The sequence below is a fragment of the Pomacea canaliculata genome, linkage group LG3 (genome assembly GCF_003073045.1).
Source record: "Pomacea canaliculata isolate SZHN2017 linkage group LG3, ASM307304v1, whole genome shotgun sequence".
Classification (NCBI taxonomy): Eukaryota; Metazoa; Mollusca; class Gastropoda; order Architaenioglossa; family Ampullariidae; genus Pomacea; species Pomacea canaliculata.
The window spans coordinates 37864373-37877825 of NC_037592.1; the positions used below are offsets into that span (position 1 = coordinate 37864373).

Consider the following 13453-nt stretch of genomic DNA (forward strand, 5'->3'; position numbering starts at 1 on the left):
GATCGTTCGCGTGAACGGGGGCCCTCCCGCCATCGGCCCCATCTTGCGGCAATCGGGCCTACGCGGGGGCCCTCACCGAACGGCTCTATCCTGCATATCGCACCATTGCATCCACAACGAACTTACACCACTCGCACCCCGAACAGGCGTAAAATGCCATCCCTATAAAACTAATTTGGTGCGCAGCGACAAAAGCTGTATTTTATCATGTCTCTACCAAGCACATCCAAGAGAGAAACCGACCACCGTCAGCACCCTTAAATTAATTCTCTTGCTATAGCTCTTTGATTCATCAAGATGCCATGGTATTGTGTAGCTCGCCACTGAGACGAGAAAAAGAAGAAAACACAGATGTACATCATCGTCTTAGTAATACGAGTAAATTAAACTAGAACAGTGACAAAACCACTTTCCACGTGCGGGTAACGAGAGTGCTCCAGAGGCTGGAAGATTTGTGGCACTCAACTGGTGTATACACACTCAAACACAAACCCCCATCCAAAGCACACAGACAACATATTAATCAAACACAGTAATGAATTACATGGCGACCGACGATTGAGGGGTGGGAGCCGGAAGTGGCGTAAAGGTTTGCATCAGAAGAACACCTTGACACCGGCCTTCGCAAATAAACACAAGACAACCCGTTCCACACTAAATCGAACCACTTGACATCTGGTTTGAACTTTGAATCATTGTTCGAATAGAGTAATAAGTATCTCATCAAACTGTGATATGAACCACATTTATTCCCATCATAAACGTTGTAAACATTGCTTACACTGATCACATGCATGGTCTTCTGGGAAATGTCGGAGCTTAGGTCCAAGTGGAACAAATTTTCATGTAAACAATACAAGTTAATCAAGACAGCAACTGCTGTGGTTAACCTGGATGGTACCTGCGATGTTTCGCTGACTGAGGGAAAGGGCGAAAGCCGAGTCGGATGGCTTGCGTGCCTACACTGTAGCTCGCAGCTGCCTCTGCCACCTGGACAGAAACACAATTATGGGTCAGAAAGGAAGTTTTCTTGTGTCTTAGTTTTACACAAGAACACAGGACAACGCCCAGTATGAATAAATAACCAAGGGAGGTCACACCTGGCCTCGTCTGGTGTGACGTCGTTTCCGTTTTCATTGAGTAGACACTCTGGCGACAGCGAGCAAGTAGACCATGGAGTCAGGGTCAGCGGTGAGGTAGACATCCAGGGCAGTGTGCGGCTCGCTTTTGTTGGAGCTGAGTTCCAGAGTTACCTGAACAGGTGTGTTGGAAATAGTTTCGTCATGGAGCAGAGAGACAGCTACAAGTGGAAGTAAATACACACATTTCTCTATTTCATCAACCGACGACCTCATACAACACTTGTAAAGTTTTGTCATGTCCCTGTTCCTACAGAACATGTCTGATACTCATTTGTAAACTTGTAGTTATGTCCCTTGTGCTCTAATGATTATCACTGGTATAGGGGCGTAAGATTTCAAGTTAAAAAATTTAGGCTTAAATTATCCCATGCATACTTTTCATAAATATAGATATAATTTTAGGTTGTGTAATCAATAATATTAATTTAAAAATAAAGCAACGAACATTGGATAATTTGGGATAATTCAAAGGCACGAAAGATAGAAAACTGTCTCAGATTCAGACATTACTAACGGACACGAAATGCGTTCTAGCTCGTTTTCGAAGACTCCGTCGACGTTGAAGGGCGATGCTTGTCGCCACGATTTCTAGGTCGGACGCACGTAGTAGGCATCATGTGGCGGTTGGACGCCAGGTCAGGGGTCACTGGAATGTCAACTGACCAGCACGTGCTGACCTTTAGCGTCCACACTGGTGGCTTCGTAGACTATTCCTCTGGAAGAAACCTACAGGAGCACAAAAAATGATACGAATGCAATATTAGGGGGAAAAAAAAACAAGAAAATGGCTCAGAAGCTCAGAAAAGGATGCCTAATGTTAAAAACTTTAAGTTAATAGAATGGGGATCGGATCTGACAACAAAGACTACCAGCAATGCCTCGTCTGGGGAATTGTTTTTGCCACAAGCAGACTAATTATCTAAAGGTGGAAGAACTCTATGATGTGCCGCCATAGATGTCACTTGGCAACTGCTTTTAATAATAACAACAACAACAACAACAATAATAACAACAACAAGAACAACAACAACAACAACAATGATAATAATAAGCCATGCAAAACATAAGGTGGGCGACTACCTGGTACCAGAGACGATAAACGGGTTCCGTGGCCTTTGCTTGAATGCGGGCTGTCTGACCACTCTGTACAAAATTCAAACTTTGATTTTTTCATTTTCCTATCACTTCCATTTGCTTTCTGTCAAAGTAATGACATTCTGAATAGGTATCCTTAGTTCGAAAAATTTACACGGAATACTACAATTTTCTCTTAAACACTCTGTAAATCATTATGCAGGTCACAGGAATCTTTCTCAGTAATACTTAAGTTCGGCTTCTGACATCTGGGAATAACAGTAACAAACTGTTATTACAAACTACATAAATAAGACTCAAAAATGGCTTCTTAAGCAGAATCCATCTAGATATGGTAATGACTGATTTATAAAGTTTTTACTGAGTATACAGTAATTCTGATTTTTCATAAAATTTTCATAAAGACATTTTCTCAAAATATTGAAGAGCTTTGATCTTTTGGCTAGCTCGGTGTGAACACTGTCAGTTAATATAATGAATACTAAATGTAACAAGGACTACCTTCAGGTTGTTGTCGAGAAGTGTCAGCTGCAGGTAGTTATTGCTGATGGAGAACATTTTGTTGATATTCTTGCTGGCTTTCACGCCTTTAAAGTCAACCTGTTTGAAAAGTTTGAAGACAAAGACGTGTATAAGAACTCATCATATATTACCTAAAGAGATTGACTGAGATAAAATAATCAGTGTGGATAGAGAGATAGAAAGCTGTTAGTTTAAATTATGGTTTTATAAGATTACAGCATTTGTGAAATATAAAATACATATTTTGGTGCAGATTCAGTTGATGGACGAGATATAAAGACACACAGAAGGAGGATAAGAGAGAGAAGGGTGACAGAGAGTCCCTGAAAAAAAGGAAATTAAAAGTGTGAATTCTGCTAGCTTCCTATTAGCCATTCCACCCGAAATACCCAAGAAACTCACAGTGATGTCAAGCGAGGTGGCGTTGGAGGGGATGTCGATGTCGATCTTGACTACACCGGATGGAGGAACATCAATCGTCCTTACTGGCAACGGGTAGGTACCCGTGAACTGGGACACCCCGTACAGGAAGCTGTTGTCCGCGGGGATATTGTAGTGAGCCGTTGTGAAGATGGTCATGGTGGTGGAACCAGCCACTGGACTGTCGTCTTGCATTGAAGCCTTGGCCTGTGCAAAACCAAGATCCGTCAAGTTAGTTGTATATTTATCATAAAGCGAAATCAAGTTTTACTGGCCATTACACTCTTCACAAACCTGTTTAGCCAACAGCGCGTGGAATCAAGCAATAAATATTTCGGACCCTGTGTGTTAATACTGGAATCAGCAGGCAAGGATTTAAAAATTAAATACGTTAAAAACACTCATTTCTAGAATGCGAGGCTAATAATTTCTCCAGTCGTGTTCTTTGTGACAGACAACTCACGAAGAGACTGAATGGAAGTCCAGGCTTGAAGACACCAGGCGTGTTGTCCAGTATGGTCACTTTGTACGGCGTGCTCCTGTAGGTCACCACCGCCGACCCCTGCAGCTTCACGTCCGTCAACGTCTCCTTGACAATGGCTGTTATCTAAACACAAGTGTGTTAAACATATTTACTTTGTCGTCTGGGTTACTTTACCAAATTCTTTACATGAATTAGTTATTTTAAATATACGCAAAATAGAGACATTCGAGAAGAATCTGATATCGCAGACTGGTAATCGTAATTAGTATTGAAGTTTGAAAATCATGCTCAAAAGTCTAAAAAACAAATTCGGCAAATGCAGAAGAAAAACCTAGATATGCAAAACATGTATTTCAATGCTTTTCTTCTTCAAAAAGAGAATGCAGATGTTTCTACTTTCTTCCTTTCTGCGTGTGATTGTGTTCTATACACACCTTAATCTGAGAACCGTCGTAGGTGCTCACCACACGGCTGATGTCTACCCGGGGTACAGAGAACTTCGCTTCTCCGTCAATCTGCATCAAAGGACAGGAGCAATCTTGTACTTCAAGCACGAAGGAAATCAGTAAAACAACAACAACAACAACAACAACAACAACAACAACAACAACAACACCTGCAGGTCTAGATATTTGAGTGAGTATATCTGATAAACAGATTTTGAATGATGAGAAGGTCAAATTAAAAATAAACCTGAAGACAAACGAAAACATTTACATCAAGACCATCACCAACGTTCATTATCTAATAAAATTATCTTCCCGAAAAGGATTTTATCTACTTGACTATAGTTGAGTCAGGTAAGTATTTTTATAGGATTATTTCTTATCAATAATTTTGAGTGTAAATTCTATTTGTGCAGTTTAATTATTATTCATTTGCTAAGATACAATTTCAGAAACTATAGTTTCAGCCAACTTGAATTTACAATGATGACGTCGACAGCTGAAGCAATGTTCATACACTGACGTCAAAAGAAGAAACAAGATCATAGACTGACGTCAAAAGCAGAAACAAGTCCGTAGACTGACGTAAAAAAAAAAAATTAAATTAAAAAACCAAACAGCGGTATACTGACGTCAAAGGCGATCTGCATGAAGGGAGGTTCCTTGCCGCAGTAGTCCAGCCCCGCCATGGAGGACACGTGGAGCTCCACCATGCCTTTCACCGGCTGACCAAACGTGTAGCTGCAAACAAAGAATATATTGAGTCGGAAAAATCACTGAATGAAAATTTTTTTCGTGTAGAACGTTGCTTTCTTGCTTCTATCATTATCCCATTTATTTATTGAATTTATATTGTATTAAAAATCATTGTTATGCAAAATATGTATAAATCCTTGGTCTGTTTCTGGATGTTGACGAGCTAATGAGTAAAACCTTTTGAAGGAGTTTGATAAATCATGAGAAAGAATGGCGTAGTTATATGCTGCAGCAAAAAATGTCAAAAGTTGTTTTTCTTTTTATTACATTTTGCAGTCTGGCATTAATTATCAACCTTTGTCGACGTAGCGAACTACTGTGTCGCGACAAACTATCTCATTAAGAACACTTACGTGGCCTTGACGGATCCCTTGACGTCTTCGTCCGTCAGCAGCACGTAGGACGGTACGTCGACGTTGACTTCAAACCTCGGCAAGGCTGCAACAAATTTAAACAAAACACTGCGTCAAACAATTTTCAAAAGATGTTTTCCAAATACTACCGGAAAATACCCAAGAGTATATAGACCTACAATAAATGATTGAAAGGAATGTTGTTAAGCTGCAGTAGACAGCTGATTGCTAGTTGTACGTCATGTGACATTGCAGTAAGTTTTCAGTACTTACTGTATTCCTGCACCGAGAACTTCTTAGAATACGAGTCAGAACGTGTTGTTGTCTGCAAAAAGACAATATTGTCTGAACGTGAGTCACATAAACCCATTTGCTGGAAAGATTTTTGTGAGAGAATGAGCACAACTCACAATATATATCCTCTGATAGGGCACACGCACACACACACACAACCACAAGCATACACACACACGCGTATGCATAGTAGATCCATTTGTTGTTAAATTAAATACAGAAGCAACTCTCTTTACCTGAATTTGTACCGAGATCGTCCAGTCTCCAAAGAGAGGCTTGTCGGCTAACCCTAGACTTCCTTCCACTACACCTTGTGTTCCAGACACTTCCGACAGCCTTTGAATTTTATTTCCATTAGGATCCTGTAGACAGCAATGTCCTTAACTTTTAAGACCTATCTTCCATTGTTATTTTGGGTAGTATTTGCTGTGTTAGTTAAAAGAAAAGTGAACGAAGGCTTAATAGACCTGTTTGACTTATAACCAATATCTGCAACAGTTGAAATGAGAAATAAAAATGTAAACTATTATAGCAAGCACACTGATATTTATATTTAACATGCCAAACTTCCCTTTTACTCTCAATATAAAAACATCAACTTATGCGATATAACAGTATTGTTGTGAGCTTGATGAGAAGGCAACTGGAAGGGTTAGCGAGAAAGGTTTTATCTGTCAACCTCTTACCGAAACTTCTATCTGGAATTTTCCAGTGTACATCCTGAGGTCTGGGTACACTGCAAACACCCTGTAATGCACTGCACAATAAAATGTTACAGGGTCTGTCAGAGAAATGCTGTTCATGAATTTATATAGAAGACTTGCCATCTTTGACAAACATGTAATGTCAGGTTGAGATACCATCTGACCTTTTGTTATGATTGGTTAATTGTCGACAGGGGCAGCTGAGTTATTTTCATGTGATTGGACGAAAAGGTCAAAAAAGGCCAAAAATTTTGTAGTTAGCGAATCTTATTTATTTGCTGAGAAAATATTTGATTATTGAAGGTTTACTGAACAGGGGAGAGTGATGTCCCTTGGCCCAAGCGGCTGGAGGGCGCTGCTGTCTGTCTTATTGTTGTCTCATCTGGATTTGGTGATTGTATTTGTGATACACCAGAACATATTCCTTTTTAAATTCCTTCTTCTCTATAGCTCAGTGCACTTCATTTGTGAAAGTTTCCTTTCGTTTGTTCTCTTTCTCTCCTTCTAGCAGCTGCCGCTGACAAAACATTGTAATCTACAAATAAACAATTAAAAGGACTTACCGAGCTGTCCGGGCTTGTAGATGGCTTTGTCCGTCTGTACCAGAATAGTTGTAACGTCGTAGGCCACGTTTAGCCCTCCACTAACATAGTATTTTGTGGTGTGAACAACATAGTCGTTGTAGTTAGTAGATGGGAGGAAATCGCAGTCGTTACAGCCCATCTCCCAGTAGTAATTCCCTTGCCTCAGATTGGACGGCAACTAGAAGTCAAGCAAACAAATTTAAAAAAAAAAACACGAAACACTGATTTTTTTATAAGGAATAACAATGTGAATTGAGTCAGCAATTATTTTTATACTAACAGAATTAATACAACAAAGTGAACAAAACTGGACTCACAGGCAGGTCTAGCAGACCAGGCTGACCTGAAACAAACCATCAAGTTGCTGTTTTGTAGCTTGCATCTTTCAAAACAACGATAAATTCTGTATCTTCTACCAAATACAAATATAAACATTATTAGCCTCATATCTACAAGTTTGCCATTCAGACCGGTGCCACCCACGTTAAAAACAGTCCAGACACCTCCAACAACGTCGTCTTCTTTACGGACGCACTGTCTGTTCTGCAGGCCTTACAGACTGCCAGAGACAAGAAACTGAACGGCCTGTCCACTGCTCTCTCCTCCTTATGCGGAGACTGCACAGTCGTCTTACAGTGGATTCCCTCCCACTGTGGGGTTTTTGGCAACGAAAGCCGCAGACACTCTTGCCAAGGAAGGATCAAAAAAGAGCAGCAAGACAGGTCACCACCTACAGCGAAGTCAAATCCATCATCAAGGCCAAACAGCACAACAAGTGGCTGCAGCAGCACCCACGTTTCAACCGAAACGACCATACTACCTGCTTACAAGAGCTGAGCAGGTCATTATTTTCAGGCTGAGGACAGGCCACAACCGTCTCAATCACCACCTTTACACAAAGCTCCGGATCGGCCAGACAGACCAGTGCCCGTGCCAGACAGGCAGTCAGACAACAGCACATCTACTACAAGAATGTCCCATGCACGAAGAATCAGGCAGCATTGGACTGATGAGACGCCAGTATTGAGGAAGCTACACGGCAGCCTGGAGGACCTGCGGCGCACAGCATCATTTGTGCAGGAGGCAGGCGTGTCCATTTGAGTGAACGACGAAGAAGAAGATATCTACAAGTTGGAGCACAGTAAAAATCTGGAAGTATTTGTCAGTTTTCCAGACATCTCCCAAAACCTCAGTCCGCAAGAAGTCCACTGACCTTTGACAAAGGAGCCAGTAGCGGTGACGACAGTCGGGTATGCATATCTACCCGCCGCACCATCATACACCATCTCATAGATTCTGGCATGGAGCTCCACCGGTCTGTCGACAAACGACTCGTACCCCAGGGTGAAGTTGAACCCGGTATAGCTTTCTGTGGCACTGTCAGCAGGTAGGTGCCACTGCACGGTACACATAATGTTAGAAAGCTTTCTGGGGAGGATGTCTGAATGACTGTGTACAATACTTCAATCTATTTGTCTACATTTGATTGTTTTATTATCAATCGCCAAAGTTGGACTGAACAAGACTTCAACATAAATAAAACAAAATATAAGCTTATACAGTATCTGAAAGTTTAATAGATGCTAGAAAAAGTGAGGATGCAAGTGAATCAGTGAAACTTCTTGACAAATAAAAAGAAGTTGTTGAAGTAACCAATGGCCGAGAGGTGGTTGTGGAGTGGAATGATGATCTCAGGTTGGGTCGTTCATCCTTACCTCATGACACTTGGTTTCACGGTTGTCACAGCTCTAGTCGTCGGCTGAGGAGGGGTGGCTGGAGTGGTGGTGTAGGGGTTGGAAGGAAGGAAGGTTGCAGGAGGAGTAAGTGCACTGTGTGCAGGTGCCAGGGTCCCACAGAGGACCAGAAAAACCAGGACCCCGTCCATTTTAAGACCTAGGAAAGACCAGAAACATTTACAGTCCAGAGATAGGAATGGCCATGAGACTAAAGTTCAGTGAGATAAGACAGGCCTGACAAAAGATCTTTGAAATAACACAGGTGAAGTCAGTTTAAGCAGGTGCTAGAGACACCTGGAGTTGTTTAAAGCTTTATGTATAAATGGCTAGATCATGAAATACAGTTTCACTTCTTTCATGGTATAACCTGTAAGCAAAATTGCCAAATTTATGATCTGTGATAATACCAAGCTCTCGTCAAACTTTTATTTCGTACATAATGCTTTCCGTTTTCACGAACATTTTATGTTTGTAAAACCGTCGTTTGTACAAATAGGTAATTTAAAACAGATGGTATGTAAATTGATTGAAATATCATTGTGTTCAAACAAGGCTATCAGGTAATTAGTGTATTTGGTAATGACAATGTTTAATTGTCAAAAAACTTTCGGAACCACTGGGCGTCTCCTGTCAAGTCTCAAGAGTGTATAAAACACAAGACAGAAGACTGTTTAGCTAGTGATATCAGGGTTTACAGCAACTTGCCACCTGCAACATAACTGCTCAACTTACCTTAGATGTAAGAGACTTCAAACACTACTTTTCGATTTAACGCAAAGAAGGGAATTATTTTGCTAATTAAATATACCAAAAAGGAATTAAGGGAAGATAAACAAAGAAAAAACCCCAAACAAACAGAAAACAAAAACAATAGCCAATAAAAAAACCCAACAACAACAAAAGACAAAACTGAGGACAGACTTTTGTTGAGAAAGAGAACACTAAAGATGCATTTTAAAATAGAGACAGCAACATTTCTGGCAGGATGATCACTGTATTATCATATAGCTGTAGATATGTAACTACCCTTACCTGTCCTCACTACCTGTAGTGAAGTTGAGACTCAAGTGTCAGTCTTATATACACTGATCTAGTGCATTCCACACTTTTATCTTCTATTAAATTATGTCAATGATGCAGCAACTGAAGACTGAAAACAGCAGATGGAAGGCCTTTCTATGTCCCTATGAAGAAGATAAGAAGTCAAGGATGGGTCTGCTGTTCTGTGTGTAGGCGGTGTAGGGAGACACACAACTGCAAAACATTGCAGATAAGGGAAAAATCCCATGTCAGTGAATAATGTATAAAAAAAATTGTTTAGTAACAGAGATCTCTATACATTTTATTCCATTTCCTGTCTTCTCAGGTTTTTTTTCATTTGTTAGAAAATTATATTTTAAGCCATCCGGCATATATGTTCCACCTATTTCTCTCTTCTTTCTATGTCGTTCTTAACATCTCATCTGCACATTGTCGTCTGCCATTGTTCTTGTTGTTTTTGGTGTTTCCCGTGCAATATAGTCCATGCACTTATCGGTGGACGCACTGAATAATGAATCTCGTGTGTATGAGAAAGTGCATGTTTACCGCTATTGTCCAATGATTGTGTTAATTTTTCTTTCGAATAATAGGACAGATAAAGACAGACCTTTGTTGCTGATGCCTGCTTTGTTCCTCACTCTCTCTCTCTCGCTCAGAGCCAACGTTATGACGTCACGTGTCGTCTGCCCAAAGGTGTGAGTAGATGCTGTCTGTAGCATTGGCGGGGCCGGCCCCTGTCCATGTCCCCTTCCAGTAGAGGGCAGCATTTCTGGCTCAAAACTCCAGGACGTAAGATTTGGACGATGGTCAATCAAACAACTGGTGAGCGAGGACCAGGTGCTGATGTCCCACCTTTACTGGACTGAAACCTAATTACTTCAGCTCTGATGCAACCGCATGTCCGAAACATGACGGGAGAGAGTTTTATACACTCATTGCCGTGATTACAATTGTTTCTAGTTGGCTGTTGTTAATCTAAGTGCTGCTTGTTTAGGCTCAGGGAGAAACCATGAGACTGTGAGAGTGATGTCCCTTCGCCTAACTGGCTCGAGGATGACTCCTCTCCCTCACTTTTCATATTTGTTTGTTCATCTGTGTGAAATTTTGTGACTTATGTTCTTCAGTTTATCTGTCACGATGTCTGCTGCGTTCCTGGATGGATTTCTGTGTCTGCACCTTTGAGCTGGCTGCTGCACTTATGTCTTTCTTAAAACTAGTTGCTGGTAAAGTTCATAGATTCAAGAGAGACAAGAGGCTAAGGACAGACAAAAGTTATATCAGACAAATGAGTAACAAAACATTGTGCTTGTCCAAACCTCAACTGTCTAGTTGTCCACCAGCAAGTCAGCCTTACATCACCTCCCCACCATCCGTCAGGTAGCAGGGTGACGGTCACTCTTCACATCAGTGAGTCAGCATCATCAGGCCCCGTATGCATGTAGACCGGAGAAGGGGTCTAATCGGTAATAGAGCTCATCCGGGTGGATAGGAGCGAAAAATTCGTATGCACGAGAGCCCGGAGAAGCTGTCCGGTCTGGCTTCTCACGTATAAAGTTATCGGCGGCCCCGGGGCAGTGTAACTCGCTATTCGGGAGGAAAAATGGCGTCACTCACTCACTCACTCACTCACTCACTCACTCACTCACTCACTCACTCACTCACTCACTCACTCACTCACTCACTCACTCACTCACTCACTCACTCACTCACTCACTCACTCACTCACTCACTCACTCACTCACTCACTCACTCACTCACTCACTCACTCACTCACTCACTCACTCACTCACTCACTCACTCACTCACTCACTCACTCACTCACTCACTCACTCACTCACTCACTCACTCACTCACTCACTCACTCACTCACTCACTCACTCACTCACTCACTCACTCACTCACTCACTCACTCACTCACTCACTCACTCACTCACTCACTCACTCACTCACTCAACTCACTCACTCACTCACTCACTCACTCACTCACTCACTCACTCACTCACTCACTCACTCACTCACTCACTCACTCACTCACTCACTCACTCACTCACTCACTCACTCACTCACTCACTCACTCACTCACTCACTCACTCACATCACTCACTCACTCACTCACTCACTCACTCACTCACTCACTCACTCACTCACTCACTCACTCACTCACTCATCACTCACTCACTCACTCACTCACTCACTCACTCACTCACTCACTCACTCACTCACTCACTCACTCACTCACTCACTCACTCACTCACTCACTCATCACTCACTCACTCACTCACTCACTCACTCACTCACTCACTCACTCACTCACTCACTCACTCACTCACTCACTCACTCACTCACTCACTCACTCACTCACTCACTCACTCACTCACTCACTCACTCACTCACTCACTCACTCACTCACTCACTCACTCACTCACTCACTCACTCACTCACTCACTCACTCACTCTCACTCACTCACTCACTCACTCACTCACTCACTCACTCACTCACTCACTCACTCACTCACTCACTCACTCACTCACTCACTCACTCACTCACTCACTCACTCACTCACTCACTCACTCACTCACTCACTCACTCACTCACTCACTCACTCACTCACTCACTCACTCACTCACTCACTCACTCACTCACTCACTCACTCACTCACTCACTCACTCACTCACTCACTCACTCACTCACTCACTCACTCACTCACTCACTCACTCACTCACTCACTCACTCACTCACTCACTCACTCACTCACTCACTCACTCACTCACTCACTCACTCACTCACTCACATCACTCACTCACTCACTCACTCACTCACTCACTCACTCACTCACTCACTCACTCACTCACTCACTCACTCACTCACTCACTCACTCACTCACTCACTCACTCACTCACTCACTCACTCACTCACTCACTCACTCACTCACTCACTCACTCACTCACTCACTCACTCACTCACTCACTCACTCACTCACTCACTTCACTCACTCACTCACTCACTCACTCACTCACTCACTCACTCACTCACTCACTCACTCACTCACTCACTCACTCACTCACTCACTCACTCACTCACTCACTCACTCACTCACTCACTCACTCACTCACTCACTCACTCACTCACTCACTCACTCACTCACTCACTCACTCACTCACTCACTCACTCATCACTCACTCACTCACTCACTCACTCACTCACTCACTCACTCACTCACTCACTCACTCACTCACTCACTCACTCACTCACTCACTCACTCACTCACTCACTCACTCACTCACTCACTCACTCACTCACTCACTCACTCACTCACTCACTCATCACTCACTCACTCACTCACTCACTCACTCACTCACTCACTCACTCACTCACTCACTCACTCACTCACTCACTCACTCACTCACTCACTCACTCACTCACTCACTCACTCACTCACTCACTCACTCACTCACTCACTCACTCACTCACTCACTCACTCACTCACTCACTCACTCACTCACTCACTCACTCACTCACTCATCACTCACTCACTCACTCACTCACTCACTCACTCACTCACTCACTCACTCACTCACTCACTCACTCACTCACTCACTCACTCACTCACTCACTCACTCACTCACTCACTCACTCACTCACTCACTCACTCACTCACTCACTCACTCACTCACTCACTCACTCACTCACTCACTCACTCACTCACTCACTCACTCACTCACTCACTCACTCACTCACTCACTCACTCACTCACTCACTCACTCACTCACTCACTCACTCACTCACTCACTCACTCACTCACTCACTCACTCACTCACTCACTCACTCACTCATCACTCACTCACTCACTCACTCACTCACTCACTCACTCACTC

The 13453-nt window shown here is 42.7% G+C and overlaps 1 protein-coding gene across 1 annotated transcript; it reads right to left on the reverse strand.

The window, feature by feature from the left end:
• Nucleotides 1-2102: 2102 nt before the first annotated feature.
• LOC112560785 (CD109 antigen-like) lies at nt 2103-10314 on the reverse strand. The gene is made up of 16 exons (XM_025232846.1): nt 10185-10314; nt 9569-9790; nt 8516-8693; nt 8014-8197; nt 7118-7143; nt 6780-6978; nt 6199-6269; nt 5749-5874; nt 5492-5543; nt 5219-5303; nt 4742-4850; nt 4098-4178; nt 3643-3786; nt 3162-3386; nt 2739-2837; nt 2103-2285 (listed from the first exon to the last, which is right to left on the reverse strand). Exons 4-16 carry the CDS (start codon nt 8084-8086, stop codon nt 2118-2120), a joined length of 1458 nt encoding a protein of 485 aa, XP_025088631.1. The 5' UTR covers nt 8087-8197; nt 8516-8693; nt 9569-9790; nt 10185-10314; the 3' UTR covers nt 2103-2117.
• Nucleotides 10315-13453: the final 3139 nt, after the last annotated feature.

What these genes read in the sequence shown, in the direction of transcription:
- LOC112560785 (XM_025232846.1), bottom strand. Translation starts at nt 8,086, where the DNA reads ATGGTGTATGATGGTGCGGCGGGTAGATATGCATACCCGACTGTCGTC. An exon ending in AAGGGATCCGTCAAGGCCAC is followed by an intron (nt 4,851 to 5,218) that starts GTAAGTGTTCTT and finishes CTTTGTTTGCAG; the next exon opens with CTACACGTTTGGTCAGCCGG. An exon ending in CCACCTCGCTTGACATCACT is followed by an intron (nt 2,838 to 3,161) that starts GTGAGTTTCTTG and finishes CTTTTCAAACAG; the next exon opens with GTTGACTTTAAAGGCGTGAA.